Source organism: Oryctolagus cuniculus, chromosome 2 (assembly GCF_051225735.1).
Source record: "Oryctolagus cuniculus isolate XC-2025 breed Fujian yellow rabbit chromosome 2, ASM5122573v1, whole genome shotgun sequence".
Lineage (NCBI taxonomy): Eukaryota > Metazoa > Chordata > Mammalia > Lagomorpha > Leporidae > Oryctolagus > Oryctolagus cuniculus.
Genome location: NC_142868.1, coordinates 79,567,744 through 79,593,946, shown reverse-complemented (window position 1 = coordinate 79,593,946; position 26,203 = coordinate 79,567,744). Strand labels below are relative to the sequence as shown.

At 38.7% G+C, this 26,203-nt stretch overlaps 1 protein-coding gene across 3 annotated transcripts in view; it reads right to left on the bottom strand.

Annotated features, from left to right (window-relative positions):
* DLC1 (DLC1 Rho GTPase activating protein) overlaps nt 1-26,203 on the bottom strand; it is a 517,566-nt gene that overhangs the window by 191,739 nt on the left and 299,624 nt on the right. For all 3 annotated transcript variants that reach the window (XM_070068489.2, XM_051832520.3, XM_008274052.5), the window contains one exon: nt 23,578-23,611. In XM_070068489.2, coding sequence (XP_069924590.2) covers nt 23,578-23,611 — 34 coding nt within the window. The remainder of the gene's footprint in view (nt 1-23,577; nt 23,612-26,203) is intronic.

The window sequence follows — 26,203 nt, the reverse complement described above, 5'->3', positions numbered from 1 at the left end:
CCATTTTCTGTAGTTGACTCAATTTTTCTACATGAGAATTTTTGGCAAAGGGTCAGGAAAGAAAAGATCCTGGAGAAGGGAATGAGGGGGTAGTGAGGTTTCCAGAATGTTTATTCTATGTCATGATTTTGGAAAGTTAAAATAGTTTTAATTTCTATAAAAGTTCAACAGGATACTTCACCAAAAATAGTGAAAGAGAAACAATACATCTACAACTTATACTGCCTTAGCAAGAATAGAATAGCTAATGGTTAAATAAACTTTATACTTGGTTAAAACTTTAGGGGAAAATGATTTCCTTCCTTTTAATATTCATTTCTCTTTATCCTTTTTATTATTTCATTCTTCCTTTTATCTTTTTATTTTCCTATCCTGTATTCTTCACAGTGTAAAAATCCAAAATATTATTAACTAAAGAGTACAACACTGTGATACAGAAATAAAGTGATGTGATTTCTCTGCTCACTCACAATTAGGGTATTATAAGACTACTTCAACTGCTTTATATTTATTTCAAATCATGCTAGCTATTTCATGTATCTTTCTATTAAGAGATTGGGATAAAAATATAAACCTCTTGGTGATTCAAAAGCATAAGACCTACTTCTGAGAAATAAACAAAAAAAACACCTCAAATGTTTTATTTTATCTTCATGAATATCTACTGCCATCAAAGTTCTTAAAAAGTGCCAGATGTTATTATCCATTTATAACAGTTAACAATCTCCTCCAATAACATTCCTACACTGATAATAAAATCAAAAGAAATTTTAGATACTTTTGGATATTCAAGTACATAGGATATTAAGGTATTAATTTAAAAATCAGACAAGACAGGAACACAACACTTCTCTACATTAATATAGCCTGTTGATTATGTACGTCATAAGACCTAAAACGTTGTCCATAAAGCCCACTTGAATGCTTTTGTAAAATGTTATTTTCAGGTTGGTTAAGTTTCTGTGCATAAAGGGATGTGGCTTACACACTCACTCACACAGACACCCACATAGTTAATACAAAAACCCATGATCAGTTTTCAGAAATTGGACGACAATATGTGAGGACTATGATCTCTGAGAGAAGGTTTGAAAAAAAAAAAAAAAAACAGATGAACCCTAACATAGTCCCAACCACTACCTTCTGCCTGGCGCAATTTCTGGACCACAGACAGAGTAGACCAAGGAAAAGTAAATACAGCCTAGGGATCTTGAAGTGACACAGATCAGAGTTTGGGGGAATGGAGGCAGCTATGGTTTACAAGGAAAAGTATCAAGGCCTAGGGAGCATCACATCCTGAGCTCTACAGCTCTGCAGGGGGTTCTCTCCAAGCCTTTGGCTAAATGCTGATCTACACAAGCATGAGAAAGAACTCTCCAAAGCACTGGAGATAGGCAGGCAGATCACGTCCGGAGTTCACACAGAGCTAGGATTAGATTGTGCTTCCATCAGCCAGTGTGATGAGAACTCATGAAATATGAGGAATTGAATGGAATTCCCAGAACAGTCATGCCTCAGTAGTAAAATTAAATTAGCCCTAGCATAAAAATTGTTCTCAACCTGACAGCAGAAGAAAGGAAATAATAAAGAGCAGAAATCATTAAAATTGAAAAGAGACAATTTAGAAGATAAAAAACCAGTCTTTGAAGAGGTCAATAACATTGATCATTTCTAGTCATATTAACTAGAAATAATGAACATATTAAGGTCATAGGATTGAAGGTGAATATACAAAAAACAATGTCCATATACTTGCAATGATCATTTAATAAGAAAATATCATTCATTTCAAGATCAAAACCATGAGCTACCTAGAATTAGATTTACCCAAAAAGTTGTACAAAAACTTATACATTGAAAGCTATAAAACATTGCTAAGAGAAATTAGAGATCTAAATAAATGATCTAAATAAGCAGAGATGACATACCATGTTCAGTGATTTGAAGACTTAATATAGCTAGGATTTCATTTTAACTCAAACCAATTCATAGATTCAACATGAAACCAAATAAAATCCATCAGTTTTTAAAAATACTGACAAGTTGATTCTAAAATTTGTATAGAAATGCAAAAAACTTATGAGTTGACATGATTTTGAAAAAGAAGCAAGATGTTGATTTCAAGACTTGCTATAAAGCTACTGTAAACAAGATAGGATAGTACTGACTTCTAGACCAATGGAACAGAATATTCAAACATAGATCCTCATTACATACACAGTTGATTTTTTATAAAACAGCCAAAGTGAGTCAGTGGGTAAGATAATCATTTTCAACAAATGGCTCTGGGGCAACTGGACCATCATACTGAAGACAAGTTACCTTGACCCCTATCTCAGACCTGAAACAAACATTAACTCTAAATTGATCATAACCATAGATCTAAATGTAGGAGAAAAACTATAAGACTTGTAGAAGTTGTTGGTGATCTTCTACTGACGACTGTTTTAGCAAACAGGCAAAAGATTTGAACTGCTACTTCACAAAAGTATATATATGAATGCTCAAAATATAGAAAAAGATGTCCAATCTCATTGGTCATTAGGGAAACGCAAGTTAAAACCACAGTGAGATACCATTACATACTAAAATTAAAAAGTTTGATTATACAAAGTATTGGAGAGAATATAGAGAAATTGGAATTCTTGAACATTGTTGATGGGTATGTAAAATTGTTCAACCATTTTGAAAATGGTTTGAAAAATCTCTTTTAAAGTCAAAGAGATCCTTACTAATGAATTCCACTCCTTGGTATTACTTAAGAGAAATAAAAATGTATGTTGCAGGAATACTTGTGTGAGAATGTTAGTTGTAAATTTTTCCTTTTATACTGTACAGATATTTCAACAAAAGGCAAAACTATAGAGACAGAGACCAGTTCAATTCTTTCCAGAGCTTGGGTATGGGGTAATGGGTTAGAATGGGATGAGACAAAATACTTGGTACAGGAGTTAATGGGGCAAATTTTGGGGGATGATGAAAGAAAGCAAAATGATAAACTGTGTAGGATATAGTTAACCTTTGACATGCATAGTGGGTTGACCCCTTTCAGTTACCAGACTCTGAGGGTGTTCAAGTTCCTTACACATAATGGCACAGTATATTTGTCATAAACGCTTATTCTCCTATATACTTCAAACCATCTCTAGATTCCTTAACATATCCCATACAATATAAAAATAATTAAATAGTTTCAATATTTTATTATTTACAGAATAAGGAGAAGAAACAAATCAGTACATGTTTCCATACAGAATTTACTATTATTTTTTGATTATTTGTGAGATGGGGTGGTTGAACTCACAGATACAAAGGTATGGCTTTATTTGTAACATAAATAACCAATAGAATGCTATATTTATAATCAATGAATCACTTCTACAAATCAGAAAACAACTCAATTGAAAAACTGATGGATTACAAATAAGAATTTTACATTCTGTGAAATATGAAATTTATATTCTATATGGAAGTAATAGAATCGGGAAACAGAAGCTCAGTGCCCAACTGTGATGTCATTGAAAATTCTCTAAAAAAAAAAGCAAATTACCAGAATCCTCAATCTCTGAAAATCAGACAAACCTTCATCAAGGAGTGGAGAAAAGGTGGGACTTCTATCACTCGGGAGGAAATTAATCCTAGTGGAATAATCACTTGTGCAGAGTGTAAATCTATGGAAATGATATACCCTGCTGTGTTAGTTGGACCAGACTATATTACAACAAGCACTTCAGATATTATTAGTAGCAAAATTCATTTGAATGGTATAGTTAAATGATCATTCCATATTGGATAATTATTAGTATAAATATATGCACAAAAATAATAAAACATTGAACTCAATGATGGTATTATTATTGTATTGCCCTATTGTATTAGGATGTGTTATTTGTATGTGTATATATATATATATATTCCTTTTCAAGGCACACAGAATATTACAAAAATATTTAAGTGAACAAGCATTTTGCTACAAATAGCATCATAAGAATATACTATTTTCACACTCTCTTTGATCAAAAGTAAGCCAAAACCTCTTCCTAACTATTTTAAATAAGAAAAAAAAAGGGGGGGACAAAGAAAAAAAAACCAGGGAGAAAGCATGAGTCTTATTCTTCTGATTGGCACATAAAAAGCTAAAGAAAGACAAGTCAGACGGAAAAAGAAAAAAGAAAGCTCTTGAGAAGGCAAAATAGTCGAATTGCGGGAGCTGGAACATCACGATTCATTTGCGTGAGTTACAACTACACAGGAGATGACAGGCTGTAAACCGCACAGGCCAGAGGGCGTCTGAGGTGAAGACCCAGCACGCGAGAGCCTGAAGGAAAAAAAGCAGTTGGTAAAGGGCAGTGGAGATTTTTTTTTAGCAAAAGTGCTTGTTTGCTACAAATTCTTTTCTTGGAGGTGGGGGTAGAGCTCCCTTATGTGGATTTAAGAACGCTGGTGGCCATCAGTGAAAATGACTGCACTGCTTCCCTAATCTCTTGAGCCACAGATGGGGTTCATATTCCTTGTCTACTCTGGCTGCTTGGTCCCTGAAACTTTGCAGGGCGTGGACAATGGCTGATCAAGACCCAGACAGATGGACACTCAGAGCTGGGCACAGAAGTCAAGAGGAAACATTTAGAAACTTCACATTGCAGTTTGAGCAATTTCATGTCTGTTGAATCCAATGATGAAGCAAAATCTTGGGCTTCTATTAATGTTATTTTCTAGTTTCATTTTCTAATAATCTATTTTCATCACCTTTTAAAGTGGTATGAGTTAACAAATTGGTCTCAGAGATAGTTTGGGCCACTACCCTAAAGTATGGGTAAAAAGTAGCAGGAAACAGTGATTGAGCTCCACAGGGACAGGAAAAGGTCAATGCTATTTTGTAAAGTTTTAATTTGCCTATGAATTAGCAGTTGTTAGTAAATGCACATTTACATGGAAAAGCAACATGGCAAACACTGGTAATATTTCAGTTGGAAGTTGAAAAAAGAAAACACTACAGGAACTGAGAGTATTTTTCCCTTTGGAATTTCGTGCACAATGAGTGGCTCACATCTGGCACCAAGACTAGATAGTCAACCATGCAAGAACATTGAACCCTGAGAGATTTAAAGAAAAACAGAAGATAGGGTGGTAGCAGGAAACACAACAGGCAATTTTGCCATTTAAGTGTAAAATATGATTATTCTAAATAGATCTCCTTTCTATTGAGCTATTTTTAAGGAAATGGTTAGCATTTTTTGGGATGATTGTTACTCTGAAATCACTTAGAAAACTGGAGATCCTTAGGAGCAGCTATTTTCTTTAGTTCTTTAAATTCATATATTATCTTTATCTTAATAGTGCCATTTGTTACTTATTATCATGAGTAATGGCTGAATTGTAAGTAGGACTCCATTTTTAAGAAAGCATAACCAAAAGCAAAATAAAACTCAAAATCTTTTGACCTTTTTCTCACCTCGTAACTAAAAATTTCCTGCTATGCGTCCCTATTAAAAGTTCATTATCGGAGCCAGCACTATGGTGCAGTGGGTTGAAGCCCTGGCCTATCGCGCCAGCACCCCATAAGGACGCCGGTTCTAGTCCTGGCTGCTCCTCTTCCGATCCAGCTCTTCTGCTATGGCCTGGGAAAGCAATGGAGGATGGCCCAAGTCCTTGGGCCCCTGCACACCCACGGAAGACCTGGGAGAAGCTCCTGGCTCCTGCCTTCGAATTGGCTCAGCTCTGCCCGTTGGTGGCCATTTGGGGAGTAAACCAGAGGATGGAAGACCTCTCTCTCTTTGCATCTGCCTCTGCTTCTCTTAACCCTGCCTTTCAAATAAATAAATAAATCTTTAAAAAAAGTTCATTATCAATAGTGATTATAGCTGTTATCAGATGTTTCAGATATTGAAATGAATTAATTAAAAAACATTTTCTACCTCTTTTTCCTTTACTACTGAACAAAGAGTTAAAAATAAGGATGTCTAGATCTTGGCAGCTGGGGTAATGCTGCTGATTAATAAGATTTAGTATTCTTAGTAAAAATTACGATTGCTCTCCAAGGCCTGTTGAAGCCTGGACTCATCCCATTTTTCCAATCTTCTCTCGATCCAAACACACTCACTGGGCTCCAGCTGGCTGGGCTGCACAATTGCATCACTGTGCCTTGTGCATTCTCACTGTCTTAACTTTGCCAATACCATTTTTCTTTTCTAGAAATGTCTCAGATCTTCCTTTCCAGTCTTTCAAGGCCATCTTTCTCCCCCAAATCCTCTCTGGACAAATGCAGCCCAGGTAATGTCTCCTCAGGGTGCTGTCCAGGGAGTCTTGGGTATCTTAGACTTGTGTTAGCACTTATCTTGCTCAGCAGGCTGCAGCCCATGGGAAGGGTGTCTTGTCAGGGTCTAGAATAAGGAAATCCTGAGAGAATTACACAGGGGAGGTAGGAAAGGCAGCACACATCAGCAGCACTTGTTCTTGGTCCTTTTCCCCTTTGTGGCCGGTGCTCAACTTTCTGGTAGAAGGCAGTGGAAGTGGGGGAGAAGGAGGATTGGGAAGAGAACAGATATGCTGACATTTGGATGGACTTGAATTAACCTGGAGTACGGATCATAGGTTCCACTGAGAGGAAGCTAAAATTTAGCCCTTCTGAAGCACTTTAGCATTCATATTAGTTTTTAGCGATATAGAACAGTGGTTTTGCTGTATTCTTTGGGCTGTTTCTAAGATTATAAAATTGTAAACTAGGAGACAATTGCGAGTCATGCCTCCTCTTCCTTCTCTGAACATCTTAACTCCTATGACCTCTTCCTTTCTCCTGGGGCATCTGGTCCTTCTGCCATCTGGATTTCCATAGTCATCACTCCACATTGTCCACTAAACCTAGAGATCAGAATTCCCATTGTATGGGTGCACAGTACCACTTGTTAGGCTCTTCTGAGATGTGAATGAAGTTTAACCCTGGGAGAGAAGGGCACGTAGGGCTGTAGAACTAGAACTCACTCCTAGTAAGTATCTCCTTATTGAATGTGAATGGCAGAGCAGTGTGACATTCAGCTTCTCATTGCCTTGTCCTTGTTTGCTTTTTTTCTCTCTGCCAAGTCTGCATACAGAATTATCTTCATTACTTTACAAGGTTGATATATTTGTGAAATTGGATTAGGATTAAGTTAGCTTAATGCAAATTACACGCAACTCTATGACACACAGGGTATCTTTGATGACTCTGCCTGTTCAATAAATGTTTGGTATTTCTGTGGCTTTTCTTGCACCTTGACTATAAACTCTCTGAAGGTAGCATTATGAACAGTTTTATAAGCCCAGAGCACCATCTGGCAAAGATAGATATTTTTTGGTTATATTTATAGTAAAATATCACCATTCAGTATCAAGATAATTTGCTTTAATTTTTTGTATTTTGTCATGCAGTACAAATCTGGATGTACAGGGTGCTGGCGCCAAAGGTAGAGATTAGCCTAGTGAGCCGTGGCGCCGGCCCAGAAAGTTGAATTTTTAAACAATCATTCTAAAAAATTATGAGGTACACTTTAATGAACACTTCCTTTATTTTTAATCAAAGATGCCATTTTTCTTTCAAACCAATAATGATTGAATGTTCTTTGTGTGCAAGATATTTAAGATAAATCAATTGTGGATTTTATTATGCAATAGAGAAAATACATTCTAATAATGATAATATAGGACATAAAGGGATTAAAAAGCTTGTGGGAAGTTCAGATACAGTTTTGGAGAGTTTGGGAAAATGTGCTGATTTCCACATAGTAGAGATACTGGAAGTCTTCAAAGAGAAGATAGATAAAGGAATTTGGAGATGGCATGAAAGGAAGTTTTAGGAAAAAGCTACAGTACTGGCAAGACATTGAGGGAGAATGCGCAGGATGTGAGGCCCATGGGCACTCCTGCTGTGGAGTCTCAGGGGCGGCTGGAAAGCAGTGTGCGGCACGGCTGAGTGGTGAGGGCTGGAGAGGGTAGATGTGCACCGTTAGCAGGGTAAGGGTTCAGAAATAAGGGATAGAGACAAAGAAAGGGAAGGAAAGCACACCGAAACATCAGTGCAGTGGAGCTTCCTTAATTAAGGCTTACGAGGGATTCAGGGAGATGAAGATGGGCTAGTAAACTTTTTTTTCCCTTAATTGTATTACATATGATATCAGGAAGTACTATGAAACTCATATGAAGGTACTTCAAAAGTGGAATGAAAAAAGGTAAGTTTATTTTGGTGCAAAAAATTTGAAATCCACATAAGGTTTTTTCGCAGTACACAATTTTCATGGACATTTTGAAGATCCCTTGTAAATAACTATTTCTGTGTGCTCCATGATATGAACTTCCATTATTTGAGACAAATATAATAAAATTCTAGAGTTTGAAGATAAAGATCAGTGCCATGTCCATTTAAATAAAAACCACAACACTGTGTGTACTTAGGGTATTTTTAAAGCACAATTTCATAAAAACTTATATTTGTATTTATTATTGTGTATATTACTAGATAGACACTTAAAGAAAAGTAAATAAGAAAATTCTAGGGAATCACAAAAATATGATAAGATAGTCCCTTGATCTTCCGCCTCTTAAAAAGAAAACAAAACCTGACACCTCTAAGGGTTAAATAATTTTACTAAAGAAAACAAAAACGAGGTAAGCTGAAGTCATGGGAAATGGAAGAGAAAGAGCAAGAGACTGAAAACCCACCACAGATGGAGCAAAGACTTTCCAGATGTGGAATTCTTCCTGGGGACCCGTGCTGCTAGCTTGGCTCACTTGACTTCTACCCGGAAAAAAAAAATGCAACCAGGCTTCCTTGAGAACTTCCGTCTCTAATTGAAAAAAGCTACTTTGGTGCGATTTTCTGTTTTGCTGCATTCAGGAAAATGTCTTGATATCTGTGCTTCGCAGTTGTTTTTAAAAGCTGGCTTCCCCAGTGTAAGTGGGAGCGCTTGTGGACTGAAGTTATCTGGGTGCTGGAATAGCTCCATTTGGAAAGACCTTTGAAAGCGTCCATCCCACAGTCCTTCTGTCCACATGACCGTGGGGCCGGGGCACGCCCTGCATGTGAGCAGGAGGGGTCAGGGCTCTGTTTATGCTCTGTTGTCAGGGACCATCTGGGAGGACGGCTGCAGATTAGCTGCAGAATGATGAGCAGCTTCTAAGGGTCAGGGTCACAAGTTAGACCAAGACGGTTTTTTTTTTTTAAAGGTTTTAGAATCTAGGGCTCAAAAATATTACACAAGAATGAAAGTTTTCTTGGTCTACGAAGCCAGGTTCTCTTGCACTAAGTTGTGGAATAAGAAAAGCCTACGTGGCCTTTCAGGTCCCCTGGCTCATCCGTGTTTTGGATGGATGGAAGCTACTGTCCTCATCACTTCTGATGGAATGTGGCCACCAGAGGCCTCAGACATACTAACTGGAAAAAAAAATCACGGGATGCCCCTACCTTTCATATGTATATGTAAGTTTTTACTCAAATTATTAAGTCATAGAATATAACAAGTCTAACAGAACTCTGATTTTTTCTCTGATTCTTTATTTTAAAAATATGCCAGTTGTGTCACTTTCTGATTTTAATGCATATTCTTTATAAGCAAATATATTTATATTGTATAGTTTTTGTTTATATTTCTCCCTTCTCTTGGTTTTGCAATGTTTGCTTTTATTATTTAATATCTTGCTAGTGGTATTTAAGTGGAACGAGGGAATGTGAACATAATTTATTGAGAGTACCAAAGTGCTGAAGGCAGACGCTCTTGAGTCAAATAAATTACAGTGAAAAATTAGAAACGGAATGGCATGTTCAGGATAATGTTAAGTGACTTAAAAAGCAAGATACACTTCGTTAAGTAGAAGCTCCGTGAATTCCACAACTGTAAGATGTGAAGGGACAGATTTGGATGAGTGCAGGCAGTAACATAATTATTTGTAATATATTTGATAGCAGTGTCACTGTGAAAAACTGTGAACACACAGTTTATGAAGGGCCTTCAAACAGCTCATGGAAAATGCATATTATGAAAAACTGTGGATGGATGATTTCAAAATTATTTTGCACCCAAATAAACTTATCTTTTAATTTCATTTTTCCAGGACCTTTTTGGAATATCCTTGTGTACTTAGTTCTTGCTAGGTCTCGTGGTGCAAAACAAAATCAAGAAACCTATGACATGATTCTTTGCTGAGGCTGACTAAGAAATATTTTGGGAAACGTGGCATTTTTACAAGAAATAGAGTATGATATAAAACATATAAAATTAAGAAATACAGGTAGGTTTTGGCATAGTGGTTAAGATGCTGTTTGGGATGATTTCATCTCATTAACAGTGCTCAGGTTCAAGTTCCGGTTCCACTCTTGTTTCTAGCTTCTTGCTAATGCACATCCTGGGAGGCTGTAGGTGATGGCACAAGTAGATGGGTTCCTACCATCCATGTCAGAAACCCTGATTGAGGTTCCAGCTCCGACTATCATGAGCATTTTGGCAGTGTATCGGTAGATGGGAGATCTCTATCTATGTCTCTCTCGCTGTCTCCCTGCTTTTCAAATAAATAAAATAAAATAAGATAAAACTAAAGTCTTCAGTGTATCGTTGATAACCTCTTTTAGAAAACTAAGGAACAGACTACTTTTGATACTACTTGTGTACTCAATAGGAATTTGGAGAAGGTTGTCTAATCATCTGATACAGAATACTTATTCACATTAGTTCCAACGAGTAAAGGGCCTAAAGCGGGGGCTGGAATTGTGGCACAGCAGATTAAGTTGCCGCCTGCAATGCCAGCATCCCACTTTGGAGTGCCAGTTTCTTTGGGCTCCTGGCTTTGGCCTGGAACAGGTCTGGCCATTGCAGCCATTTGGGGAGTGAACCTGTGGATGGAAGATCTGCCTCCTTCTGTCTCACCCTCTCTCACTGCCTCCTTCTCTCTCTATACACTCTGCATTTACATTCAAATAAATAAAATGCACCTTTAAAAAAAAGGTGCCTAAGACATAAGGATGCAGAGGTATTCCGCAGGCATTGGGTGGGACCTCCAAAAGCTGGCACGCACACCCAGGGAGTGGTCTAGTGAGGAATCAGTTACTTTCTCCAGCTTGTATTGTCTGTAACTTCTCTGTTTTGTTGGTCCTGTTGCTGGATTATCCTGCTTCTCTTTGCAGAATGGTTTCTGTTACTTCACTTCACAGTCTATGTGACTTTTTAGCTAAAGCACCTGTTGTGGGTTACCCAAGTCTCCCTGGCTCCTAATTTCAATGAGAGAAAGAAAAAGAAATCTAAGTGGAGGAAGAGATAGAGACAGTGATGGAGAGATGAGATAGGGATACAGAAAATTGATAGTCAGATAGACAGACAGTCAGATAGAGGTTGGCCACTTGTTAGCTAAAGCATTCTCTGGCCTTTGGTCCTGCACCCCCACTCCTAACCCCATATACCCTATTCCAGTTTACTACAGTCATGGGTTAGGTACAGGGTCACAGGGCACACAGGCTGACCCTTTTAGGGGATGAAGACGAGATGAGAAATGCCACCTGTCTGTGTCAAAGAAGGGAGTTCACTGCAGGGCAGAACAGCTATGGGAGGCTTTATGTAAAAGAGGCACTCAGGCTAAGCCTTGAAGGAAAGGTGTGATAGGAGAGAATAATAACAACAGAAGACAATTTTTTGAGGCAGGAAACTTCAGGAGCAAAAGTATAAGGACAGGGATAGTTGGCTTATAAAAATTATATGAGTTATTGTGGTTTTACTAATTTTCATTATAGTTAAAATTTTATTCATTTTTATTTATTTGAAAGGCAGAGAGAGATTTCCCGTTTGCTGTTCACTTTCCAGATGCCCACAACAGCTGGGGCTGTTTCACGCCAAAGCCAGGAACCTGGAATTCAGTCTGAGTCTAGCATGTGGGTAGCAGAAACCCAAGTACTTGAGCCGTCACCCGCTGCCTCCCAGGGTGCACATAAGCAGGAGCCGGAATTGGAAGCAGAGCCTGGGCTTTTGAACCCATACAACCCTGTAAGATGCCTTAACTGTTGCACCAAACTCCCACTCCTCATCCTACATTTATTAACATTCATGGAGGCAGGCAAATGGTGATGAAGGGCCTGGAGAGGTAGAGGAAACACCAGTTACGGGACAAAGGGAGACTTCTGTACCTTGCAGATAAGTGAGTATTAGAAACATGCAGATAAAGTACATCTCAGCACTGCAGAGTAGGTACCCCGGGAATCAGAGCAATCGATAACATATTTAGTAGTAGTATGTCTATTTTGAAAACGTGAAGAAGTTCCAAAGGAGAGAAATTAAGTAATTGAAATCATGACTAAGAAAAGAGTTTCTTTTCCCTAAAGAAGATAGATGGGCCCAGGGTTGTGGCAGGCAAAGCAAGTAAAGCTACTGCCTGAGATGCCGCATCCCATATTGGCACCAGTTTGTATCCTGCTCCCCCCTCTTCCATTCCAGCTCCCTGTTGATGATGCAGGGTAAGCAGTGGAAGATGGCCCAAGTACTTGGGACCCTGCCACCCACATGGGAGACCTGGAGGAAACTCCTAACTCCTGGCTTCAGCCTGGCCCAGCCCTGGCTGTTGCAGTCATTTGGGGAGTGAACCAGAAGATGGAAGACTCTCTCTCTGTCTCTCTCTTCCTCTCTCTGTGTAACTCTTTCAAACAAATAAATAAATCTTAAAAAAACAAAAACAAAACAAAAAATAGAAGACAGGTAAAAATTAATGTAGTGTGTAATATAGTTTATGATTTTTTTTTCAAAAGCTTTTACATTTAAGGTATTAAATAAGCCTCTTTAATCATGGTATATATCCACACAGTGAAATACTATTCAGCACTAAAAAGAAATGAGCTATCAAACTAAAAAAGACATGAAGGAAACGTAAATGCAAACCTGAATCCTTAAGTCAAAGACATCAATGTGCGAAGGCTCCCTACTGCACCACAGGGCTTCCCACATCATGGTTCCATGTCCTGACTCTCCCCCTGGGCTCTGCCTTCTCATGCCCCTCTCCCCCCAGAGCACCAGCCACCACTGATCTTTTTATTGTTTCCATGGTTTTGCCATTCATTGAACATCATATGGGCCCAACTGTCCTTTTCTGTTCAATTTTGCTATGACAATCAAGTTTCCCTTAAAAATAAAGGCTATTTGTTCATTAAACTTTGCCTGTTTTAGGTGCACAGCACCATGCTAAGTGACCTCTTCAAAAAAGATGCGTGAAAGACTCTTGGGAAGTAAGACTGAGAAAAAGCACTCAAATGACAGTGACAGTCTGTAGTTAAGTGCAAAAGTAACCAGTTCAGACTATATAAGCTGTGACTGTATCATTGTGAGGAGTAGAGGCTGATAGGAGCAGAGGTTACCACAGAAGAGTTCCTGGTGAAAACGGAACACAACGAGTATTTGGGGAGTGGGGAAAGTAATTTCTGGAAGAGAAACAGGAGGAATGAAGGTCAAGTTTTGCAGGAGTAAATTCGGGCGGGAAGTGAGGTTGTTACCGTGGCTACGAGGAAGGTGTGTGCTGGAGGAGGAAGGGAAAGAAAGGGTAAGGCCAGATTATGGAGATTATGGAAAACTGATTTATCAGCTCGGGGAGTCGTGGCAGGTAACCATCATTTAGCTTAGTGGTTAGAGCACATATGATGGTCTTCATTGTTGGTGTTGAATTCTGCCTTGGCCACAATGTGACGCTGGCTATCAGGAAACTCTTTGGAGTCTCAGGTCCCTCATCTCCAACATGGGGGGTAACAATAGCCCTTACCTCATGGGGTTGCAGAGGATGAAATGAGGTCCATCTATAAAGTGCGTAGGAAAGTGCAGGCACAGAATAAATGCTTGTTGCCATCATCTAGATATTCAATCACTCATTCCACAAACATTAGCTGGCATTACAGAGACACAGGGGGAAATGTATGCCTCTCAGGAAATCCCAACACAGTGGGGAAAGCATTTGTATAAATGTATCAAAGATGATCATAGACTCCAACAGGGAGATTGAAGAAGTGATAACTGTGCTCTCATTCGCCATTTACTGGCTTCCTTAAATTCATAGGAAATAACTGATTTAGCATTGATACTAAGAAGTTTAGGGGCCAGAGCTGTGGCTTAGTGTGTAAAGCTGCTGCCTGCAGTGCCGGCATCCCATATGGGCACTGGTTCGAGTCCGGCTGACTCACTTCCAGTCCAGTTTCTGCTATGGCCTGGGAAAGCAGTAGAAGATTGCATGCACCTACTCCCATGTGGGAGACCCGGAAGAGGCTCCTGGCTCCTGGCTCCTGGCTTTGGATTGGCGCAGCTCTGGCCGTTGCAGCCATTTGGGGTGTGAACCAGCGGATGGAAGATTTCTTTCTCCCTCTCTCTGCCCCTGCTTCTGCCTCTAACTCTGATTTTCAAGTAAAATTAATAAATCTTAAAAAAAGAGAAAAGTTGAAAGGAGCTGGTGTTTGGTTTATTGATTAAGCTGTTGGTTAATATGCTTATGTTTCATATCAGAAAACCTGAGTCTTATATCAGACTCTGTCTCCAAGCTTCAACTTCCTTGCAGCATTGAGTCACGGTCTGTCCCGTGGCAAACCTAGATTGAAATCACAGCTTTTGGCTTTGGTTTTGTCCTGCTCCCCCACCTTTCCACCGTGGACATTTGGGAAGTAAACCAGTGCCTATTTGTCTCTTTCTTCTATCTCTCAAGTAATTAATTAATTAATTAATTAACTAAAAAAAGAAGTTTAAGGGCCAGCATTGTGGTGCAGCGGGTTAAGCTGCCACTTGTAATGATGCCATGTCATATCAGAGCACCAGTTCAAGTCCTGGCTCTTCTTCTTCCAATACATCTCCCTGCTAATGTGCCTGGAAAAGCAGCAAATGGTGGCCCAAGCACTTGGGGCCCTGCCACCCACACAGGAGACCTGGATGGAGTTCCTGACTCCTAACTTCGGCCTGGCTCAGCCCCAGTTGTTGTGGACATTTGGGAAATCAATCAGTGGATGGAAGATTCTCTCTCTCTCTTGCTATGACTTTCTAATTAAAAAAAAAAGAAAGAATGAAATTTAGAACATTAACAGTTTGGAGTCACTGGAATATGTATTTTGGGGAAATTCAATGTTTTGGGGAATTTTAAAAACAAAGGAACAATATCCTATTGTGGTGGGCAAGCAGAAGATCTATGGCAGCCATTTTTCCTTAAGCAGCACTTGGAGAACCTGCTGGGGTCTTTTCTACCTGATTACAACAGTCAGGACGAAATAATGCGTTAAATCCATGATCCATTTTGAAACAGCCAGACTAGCCTTCTGCACAGTTGGCAAGCAACATCATGGGCACTAACCTTTTCCTGAGCATCCACTAACCAGTTGTGGTTGTTAATAACTGCCTAGAATTTACCATTTAGACAAACCATATCTCAAAATTATATCTTAATTATGCAACAGAAGTGTCTGGATGCAGAGAGATATGCTCTCAAATTGTTGGTTATAGAAAAACAAATCAAAGTCTTTCAAATCAATGGACGGTTGATAAGAGAAAAAAAGTAGAATCATGCCAGCAGAATTGTAGTTTATTTCATGTAACTTTTTAAAGCAAATGTACCTCTTCAAAGAAACCAGAACCAATGTACCATTATCTTGTTGGTACATATCTATATATTCACATTAGTAATTAATGCAATTGAATTGTGAATCATTCACTACAAATTCTGGAAAGGTAAATAAATGATTGGATATGATTTTGAACTAAGTGGAAACTCTTTTCCTACTTATTAAATAGAACTGATGCAAAAGGACCCTTGTGCAAATTATCTTTCTTCAGGGAAGGTGAAAATGGCAACTTAATTCTCTCCTGATGAAGGTCAATGGCACTTGAAACACTGGAAAGCAAAACTGTCTCCTGGGTCCACACTGGTAGGTCAGAGCCTCCTCTTCACACTGAAGAGAGTCATTCTTTGCAAGGAAGAATGGGAGGAGCAACATGTGCACAAGACTTTTTGGAAAACGAAATTTCAAGTTGGTCAAATATTGTGAAATGTCCTGGTCAGTGTTAGAGCACAGATCACTGGAATGCCCGCATGAGGGACTTAGTAGGGCAGCTAAACAGATCGATTCAAAGTCATCTCATGGGCAACCTGCTCTGTGCACTGCAGCAAATGAGGTGTGGTATGACAAAGATGAAATGGGGGCTTTAGGCTTTCAAGGAGCTCAAGGCTGGCTATGGCACATAATTCATGAACACAAGTACAACACAGGGAGCACTAATCACCCAAAGAAAGAGACCAATGAAGTGCTACCTGCTGTTGCAGAAACCCTGGAAGACCATGTCAAGGGCAGGAGGCAAGATCTGGATTGGGACTTGCTAAAAGAGAAAGTATCATCTACCTGCATTCCTTGAAATGTATTTGAGAGGAAAAGGAATGTATTTTATTGGTTAGGGTGACAAAGTGAAGTTATTTCACCTACCTAGCAATAACAAAAACACTGGTAGAACACTAAGCAACACTGAGAAAATTATCTGTGTTTAAAAGCATCCTATGAATTCAAGATTTCGGACATTTAAGAATAGCTTACTTGTGTTTTGTATGAATTCCTTGATACCTGAAAGCGAATGTGTTCCCTCCAGCAGCCCAGTCAACCGCAGCCCACTTTTCATGGATTAGTTTACATTAGGGGTTGTGTGTGGGCATATCCTAAATTCCTTTCTTAGAAAAAAAGCCAGTGAGCACAGACCATAATACTTTAACAAAAATGAAGCAAATGAGTATTTATAAGCCAATAGTATAAAAATAATAAAATTTGTTTTCTGAGAGTGAAAGAAATAAAGAATTTGGAATATTTGACCAAAACCCAGCCTGGCCAGATAAAGACAATTTCCAATCCCGCCAAATACTATAAAACAGCTAGCAGAGGGTCTCTGCAGCTAGAACAGAATGATAAGAGTCTACTTGGGGCCTTGGGCTTATCATGAGTATAAAGCACTTGCTGATTTTCAGAAGATCCCATTTACTGATTGATTTAGCAAATGTCAAGTAACTGCAATAATGCTGGGCATTGGGCATACAGAGTTGAATGAAACAGAATTCTGTCTTTCAAGGTTTGACAGCCACCTGGGTGAGACAGCAATAAAAGTCATTTGATCCACAGTAAAATGGAGACATAAAATAGGGCAGAGTTGTTCAAAGAACTGTGAAATACAGTAGTCTTGTTTCTTGTTTTTCATGGAATCTCTTTGGATCTCTAGACATTAGAGTGTGGTTAGATGGCATGAATCGAGTGGAATAGATGGCATGAATAACTCTCTGAATCCAAGCACTGGTGACTGGACTGCAAAAGAAATGAGTATCTTTTCATTTTTAGATTTTTTTTGGGGGGGAGGAGAGTGTCATCTATATTTCCCTTCTCAGTGATCAAAAGCAGCCAAGAAAATTAATACCAAAAGGCACTAAGTCTGGGCTTTGTTATTTAGTATGTTTATAAGGAGCTTGGAATGAAATTATGAAAACTCTGAGCTTTCCCCTCTCCCCTCACACATTTGTCACAAAGAAGGGTTTGATTTCTATTTTCCGCCTTGCTAGCCACAACACAACATTTGGAGAGACTGTGACTCTGTTACAAGCTTCTGAAAGCTATCTTTCACAAGTGTTTCAGGCTATAATTATTCATTATCTTGATTTTTAACATTTTCTGGCCAAACCAATAACCTCGAGGCAGGAGTACAAACATTCTAAGAAAAACGACCAAGGAATGCAACCAAAGTCAGATTCTCAGTCATGTTTTTCAATGGTATCCTTTACCCATTTTTTTAAAATGGAATAGATCTCCAAATAGCACCATTAATTAATTACCTGGCTGAAGTATTTGACAGTTGTGAGCACATAGTAGGATACATGGAGGGAGTAGGGGGTGAAGTTAAATAAAATGCTTTAGAGCCATATTAATCTTAAATCATTGAGATTGAGGCCAAAGCATCTTTGTAATTATAATTTATTGATTCATATAAATTTATGGAATACCTACTATGTGCTAGTAACTGTTTTTGATGTAGGGCACATAGGACAATATTTGTAACTCGGAAAACTCGTGGTCTAGAGTGGATGACACATAGCTTAACAAGATAATAAGTCTGTCACAGAAAACACATAGTCTTTCAGGAACAAAGATAATCAAGAAGTAACTAACTTGGAATGAGAAATAATTTATTCAGGAGATGATATTACAATTGCATTTAAGAAAATAAGATTTTCAAGACAGATAAGCAACAGGGAATGCTGTTTTAAGCTAATGATAGTGATCTATTTTCCATGGGCTGCCCGGTACCCTGACCAAATTTTTGAGTTGCTTTGTGCATTAATTTCAGAATGACAGATTTCATATTATTCAATATTACTACTTTGGAAATATACTCATAAAATCATTCTTTAGTGCCTACAATGCAGTGATCATCTTGTAAGTTATATACTCCTCTTCAACAAAGAACACATACTAAATCATAAGGATAGGGATATTTTTCCTAAATAGGAATAAATGAAACCATTTTCACATAGGATGAAAAAAAACCTAGTTATTATTATTGCTGAATGAGTTATCTTTTTCTCTGCCTCTATTTTTAATATCATGTGACTTTTTTCATCAGGCAGTTGCATGCTGCAGATCTAGACTGAAGTAGAAACACAACAGTGTTAGAAGGGGTTCTGTGATCAGATGTAGTGGTTGTGTCTGGCACAGTCAATTGACCAACCAGCCAACAAAGCAAAAGAATAAACAGACAGTAAAATACTGGTAGGTACTTGAGCGAGGCTCCTGTGGGTGGAGAAATGGCCCATAGGGTACATTAAGGGGAATGTAATAACAGGACTATTTTCATAAGAAAACCACGTCCAAAGGAGAGAATGGCTGTCAGAACCTGGAAAGATGTGGAAAGTCCTGCTTAAGAGACACCAGCACCGTCACCGCCTACTCTCAGTCTCCTGCCTCAGCTCCCCATTGGCTGAACGGGAAAGACAGAAAGGAGGGCAGTCATTTGACACAGTCCATACCAGTCAGCCTCAGGGAACTGTCAGGGAGATACTGGGTGTATCTGAAGGGCAAGATGAACATGCCCAGGACAATAAATCATACTACATCCAGACTACAATGGCAAGGTATGTGAAGCAGGGAAATCTGACCTTATCCTGGAGACAATAAGGAGACAGAAAATGTTGGGGCAGGAATTGACATGATCAGGTCGAGCTTTTCATAGATAACTCTGGTGCCACTGTAGAGAGTAGACTGATGTCATGATAGGCTAAAGCAGGGAAAACAAGTTCTGGACATTGCTGTGAAAGTCCAGTGAAGGGTGGAGCCCTGAATGAGAGCAAGGACTGGAGGAACGGATGAGGGATGAGGAGCAGGCAATGCTGACCGGGCTCGCACAGGAGGGGAGGGAAGGAGGCAGCATCAGGACAACACAGACACCTAGCTGGGATGCTGGGTGGATGGAATTATCTGAGAGACTAGGGATAGAGGGTGATAATCAAGTCTTAGGGAATTGGGATGCAGAATCTACATTTCTCAGGGAAGATTCACAAGAAAGAATTTCACCCCATCAAAGTAAATAATTTCTGATGAGAAGTTAACAGATGCCTGACTTTGTCTATTCTCATATCACCTGTGTCTGAATGACTTACTCAGAAAATGCGTGAGGAAAGTGGGATCTTTCTTCCACATGGACATCCATTTAGCCACCTCTTGGTGCCCTGAGGAAGTGTTTAAAGATTCTTGGTGTACACATGGACAGCAGGGACACAGCTAGCACCCATTTGGTCTGTATACAGAGTGATTACAAGCAATTAATTACCATAAAAGCTACTATTTTTAGGACTTTGTGCCAAGCATTGTTGCCTTTAACAACAACATAGAAGATTCTCTATTTATACTCTAGAAATGAGGGAAATGAGGAAGTTGAGTAATTTGCTCAAGGACAAACAGATAGGAAGCAGCTGTTCTGGAGAAAATAGAGAAATACAGAGCCTGGTGGCACATGGGAGTTACATGGAAATACTATGTATTGGTTACATATCCATATTGATAATATGTGATTAGGTCCAATTTTAAGAAAGGAAAATTCGTTGGACACTATTTCAGATGTTGAGAATGAACATTTTGACACAGTATCCTGAAAGAAATATTTTAATTGGGTTCTCTTCTTGGGGAACTTTTTGAATAAGCAAAGGTAAGAAATTCCCATGAGGAGTGAAGAGGGTATTGACTCATACGGATATTCTCTGATCAAATTTGAGTTCTTTCAGAGCAGAGACCCTCCCTCATTCACAGTTGCTTCTTGGGTAGAACCTGATGGCTTGATCATGTGGCTGTTCAATACAACAAGTATTTACAGAATGAATGAATCCACAGGAGGTTCTTTCAAAATACTTTCTCCTTTGTCCTCACAAGGAAGGGGGACAAGCAGCAGAGCACAGAAGATGGTCACTTAACCCACACCCAGGGACATCTACACTACTGCAATTCAACAGTGAGTAATGGAGTGTACCCAACATGATTTTGTTTAGAGCTTCACAAAGCCTGGTAGAGCTGATTCCAGTTGGCTTGGATGAGAGGTCACACAGATTAAAAATAGACTTTCCTAATCAGGAACAATAGGCTACATTCATTTAGTAAGACAGAAAAAAAAAATGACAGGCCCTAGGGGTGGGTATGATGCTTAATCCTATTTAAGAGTTCAATTAACCCCAGAAGATTGAGTGGGTCCTCTGCTTGCATAGCCATTCCTCTGTAGTGGAAGCTTACAAATAGAGATTCATAAAGATGGGAATAAAAAGACTAACATTTGTATATAAAACACTCAAAATATTTTTAAGTAGAGCATATTATAGTTTAGAAATGTAAGAATTGGATTGCTTACACTGTTATGGTCCTTTAAAATTTGTGCAGTAAATATTATTCTATTTTGAATTGTTAAATCTGTTATCGTTAGTCATAAAACATGTAGACATAAGCATTTGGACAGGTAAATTCAAATTCACGGACTTTTAAATCAGTAATTTCTTTCTTATGTTTATATTATCAAATACAATTATACTTCCTTCTAAATATGTCAGTGTATCTTACAGAAATCTAAAGCAAAACTCATTCTGAGGTAATTCTAATCATCCTAATATTTTAAATACAGAGGAAAGTAGGTTCTGCTTAAATCAGCTCTTCCTGGGGTGTTAAGTGTCTTGAATGGGGCTTCCAGGGGCTTGGGGCCTGGGTACTTTGAATATTTCAATTAATGGGTTCTGCATTCAACAGATAGTAGGGAAATTCTGAATTGAAACTATCAACTCTTTCAATTTTCACCCCAGTAGTTTAGGAATGATATCCAAAAGACTGTGAAATAGTGAGTATTAATTTTCCTTTTTAAACTTCCTTGTTTATTTGAAAGGTAGAAAGACGCACACACACAGAAAAACAGACAGATCTCCCATCCGCCAGCTCATTCCCCACATGCCTGCAACAGCTGGGGCCGGACTAGACCCAAAGTCAGGAGCCTGGAACTCAATGCAGGTCTCCCACATGGGTGTCCCGGGCCCAGAGATTTGCGCCATCACCTGCTGCCTCCTAGCATGCACATTAACAGGAAGCTGGAACCAGAAGGCGAGCTAGGATTTGAACCCAGGCATTGCAGTGCGGGATGCAGGTATCCCAAGTGGTGTCGGAACTGCTGCGTCGGATGGCTGCCCCAATTTCATGCTTTGTGTTATTCTTGAGGAGGAAAATTTCCAGAATTGTGATATAAAGTGCTAGTTTCATTATTTTATGCTTCTATTTAACTAGCTCTTTGTTTTTAAGAACAATTTCAAAATATTCGAGGAGCTGGATAAAATGAAGCGCTTCTCCAAATCAGATGGAGCCCGTTTGAATGGAAGAGGGAGAAGAAAACTCTTTGCCTTCTACTCCTCAAGCACCAGCATTGTTATTCCTTCTTCTCTCTTGCATTCCTTCATCCTGGTTTTTTCCTTGGCGTATGAAAGAATTTGCTGATATTCCAGTATAAGATGACAACTTTCTTGTGTTACATACTTTGTTGAAACTATGGCTAATCTTGGGAATTACCGGACATGTCACAACCCAAGACAGAGCATGACCTTTGCTAAGGTTTTTCTTCTTTGCAATGTATGTGTTTAGCAAACCATTTATTTCTTGTCCTAGCTAGACAGTCAACAAAATCTGCTTAAAGATATGGTACTGAGGGCCCGTGTTCAGCCTTAGGGGCTAAGATACCCAAGTCCCATATCTGAGTACCTGGGTTCAGTGCCTGCCACTGGTTCCGGACTCCAGCTCCCTGCTGCTGCAGACCCTGGGAGGCAGCAGTGATGGCATGAGTATCACGTCCTTGCCATCCACATGGAAGCCCTGGACTGATCCCAGTTTCTAGCTTTGCCTCAGCCCAACACTGGCCATCACATTCATTTGGGAAGATATCCAGCAGGTGGTAGCTCGCTCTCTTTCTCTCTCTTTGTCTCTTAAATAATTAAATATGTATTAAAAATATATTGATGCTTTGAAACTATAACTTAAATTTACTCCAAATATGTTAGTAATCTATGGAATAGTAGTACAGTGTTACATTAAGCAGTTTTTCTTTCAAATTAACCCATGAGGCCAGAGCAATATGCCAATTTCGAAGATTTATCATTTAATATTATTAGAGTGCAGAAATCAGACACAGCCTAAACATGAGAGACAAGACTAACTTACAGAAGGAAACGAATTACAAAACTTCTGTGTAAAAACTGGTGGCAAAAATATCACTGACATTGAAGCGAACATCCCCAGTATAAAAATCGTGTGCAACAAACTACAATGCTTTAAGCATAAGGGCCCTTGACACACGTTATCATCTCTTAGAGGATATCTTAAACTTTTAATATGGCTTCTAAAAATTACAAATGTCAACAAATGAACTGATGTGCTTTAAGTTTGGTATCACAGTTCTACTTTTCTTTTTGTTCTTATTACACAGAACATATAGGACAATATTGAGGAAGATAAAAAATACTTAGAAAGTACATATATAATTCCACCACTCCAAGTCCAGTTTTTCATATTTCCACATTTCTCATCCATTCTTGCCCATTTTCCCATACTATTAAATAATTATAATGATAGCACAGAATATAGAAACATAGATTTTTCTCCAATATAATTATTCATATTGCTTCATAACATTTTTGATAGTATAGCATCAACTTTAAGCAATAATATGTGAATAAGCTACTTAGGATTAAAAAGTAAAACTTGATTATTATTAACAACCAATTTCTCACTATATTGATCAACATTAATTCTTTTTCTTGAGGAAAAAAATAATTCTTTTATTTGCTTAACTAGTAGAGCAACAAGAAGTACACATCTTATTCTAACAATGTTACATTATGTTAGAAAACCACAATTTTTTCTTACATATTGTGACAAAACTCCCCAAGGTATTCAAAACTAACATCTTCCCAGAGAATTGATTAAATTGATAGATTTTAGATATTTAATGAAATGTCTACTTGAAGGTAGAATTTTATTCTAAAATACAAAAGAGAGAAAACACAACCAAAATGTCAACTTACCAGCCTTTTCCTTCTCTGCAGTACCTTGAATAGCCTGGAAAAGAAAAGAAAAGCCATAAAATGATGTTATTTTTAGAAAGTAACATCAAATAACATCATTAGGAATAAATGAACACCACGAATTGAGCCAAAATGAAACAGAGCCTGAGAGTAGAGCAACAGCATCGTGGAGCTATTGGGAAAGTTGTTAGATTCAGCTATGATAACTGTAACCCATCGCAGAATGATTTTCTTGTCTGATACGGATTCAGCCTAGCATATTTACATACCCATGCTAAAACCACACTTTAAATCTGAGCAGAATGTATGTTGTTTAATTTCTTTGTCCCATTTTTTTGGAAGCAGAAATTTCAAATTGTTGGCATTTCAAATCTCTGTGTGTTCCTTATTTCCTCTAAGCACTTGAATGAGTTATCTTACAAGTTCAGATTCCTCCTATATAATGTTGATAATCACATCTATTCACAGGGTTGCTGAAAGAACCAAATGTAGCTCCCTGTATGAGGCACCCAAAGTCCTCAGGAAAAAGAGAGTGACTTAGGATTTGTACTATGGGCACAGGGCTAATTTACTGATGTGAACAGTTCAGAAGCCCCAGTCAGCCTTTATCACTATTGTTATTTTTAAAAACAGGGTTCAGAATGAGATGTTTCACAAGACTTAAATCTGTTTTTAACTTTTATTTAATAAATATACATTTCTAAAGTACAGCTTATGGGTTACAATGGCTTCCCCCCCATAACTTCCCTCCCACCCGCAACCCTCCCCTTTCCTGTTCCCTCTCCCATTCTATTCACATCAAGATTCATTTTTAATTATCTTTATATACAGAAGATCAATTTAGCATATATTAAGTAAAGATTTCAACAGTTTGCACCCACACAGAAACACAAAGTGTAAAATACCATTTGAGTACTAGTTATAGCATTAAATCACAATGTACAACACATTAAGGACAGAGATTCTACATGAGGAGTAAGTGCACAGTGACTCCTGTTGTTGACTTAACAAACTGACACTCTTGATTATGGCGTCAGTAATCACTCTAGGCTCTTGTCATGAGTTGCCAAGGCTCTGGAAGGCTTTTGAGTTTGCCGACTCTGATCTTATTTAGACAAGGTCATAGTCAAAGTGGAAGTTCTCTCCTCCCTTCAGAGAAAGGTACCTCCTTCTTTGATGACCCGTTCTTTCCGCTGGGATCTCACTCACAGAGATATTTCATTTAGGTCCTTTTTTTTTTTTTTTGCCAGAGTGACAAGACTTAAATCTTAAGAGTCTAGTTCTACTGTTTGTGGATATACCTCAGCACAAATTCAGGTAGAATTTCTGGTTCTCATTCACTTCAGTAATTCATGCACAGAAAACATCAGCATGGAATCATTAACTTGTACTAGAAGACTTTTTTATAACTATCTCACATATGGAGATGTGAGGCCTTCTACCACGCAATCACTGACTACCAGATAAAGACAGATCTGAAAATGATGTATTTTGTCCCTCTTTAGTGAGCAAAGTCTGCAGAGTTGGTGTAAGAAATGCATGCCAGAGGCGGGCATTGTGACACAGCAGGTAAAGCTGCCGCCTGCAGTGCCAGCATCCCATATGGGTGTTGGTTCGAGTCCTGGCTGCTCCACTTCTGATTCAGCTCTCTGCTATGGCCTGGGAAAGCAGTGGAAGATGGCCCAAGTCCTTGGGCCCCTGCACCTGCGTGGGAGACCAGGAGGAAGCGCCTGGCTCCTGGCTTCAGATGGCCCAGCTCTGGACATTGTTGCCATCTGGGGAGTGAACCAGCAGATGGAAGACCTCTCTCTGCCTTTGTCTCTGCCTTTCTGTAACTCTGCTTTTCAAATAAATAAATGAATCTTTAAAAAAAAAAAGGCAAAGAAAGCACAAATGAGTAATGTGTTGATTATGTGTGTTTGTGTGTGTGTGTGTGTGTGTTTGAGGGAGGCTCAAAGGTGTGTCTGCTGTAGATAACTCGAGAGAACAGCATCCATCTTCACTTGCAAAAACATCACTTGTAGCGACACCAGTATTTCTGTAAGATACTGATTACTGCTGAGATTTTAGGGCCTCTGGAGATCAATGCAATTATTCAAATAAGGTAAAAATCTTTCTGTGGATTAAAAATAGAGAGGAGTTTGATTTGGAACATTGATCTCTATTGAAAGTATATGTTGATCGAACATCCATCTACATTTAGTTGTTCTGTACTTGTTCTTTGAGTGTGAGCACTGATTCCAAATCCTACCAAAGATTAAGAGATGAAGAGAGAATCAGGCTACTAAATGGCATTAGAGGGATGGGACAGGCTTCCAGAATATTCCTGAGCATCTTTCATTTACAGCAGGGCTATCTGACCTTTCCTTCTTCAAGGACTTCTCTAATTCAATATCACAGGAAAATTATTTCCTCTCTCTACAAGAGTTATCCAAGAGTTTGCATGATGTTTGCTTTTTACATGTCTCTTCTGAAAAAAATATTTTAAAATGGAATTAAGTACACACTGTGTATCACATAAGCCTAACTGCTGCGTTTTCCCCTGATCAGGGTTGTTAAGTTTTCTCTTTCTCAAAAAGCAAGCAACCAACCAAATAAAACAGAAACCCTTCCATTAATCGAGAAG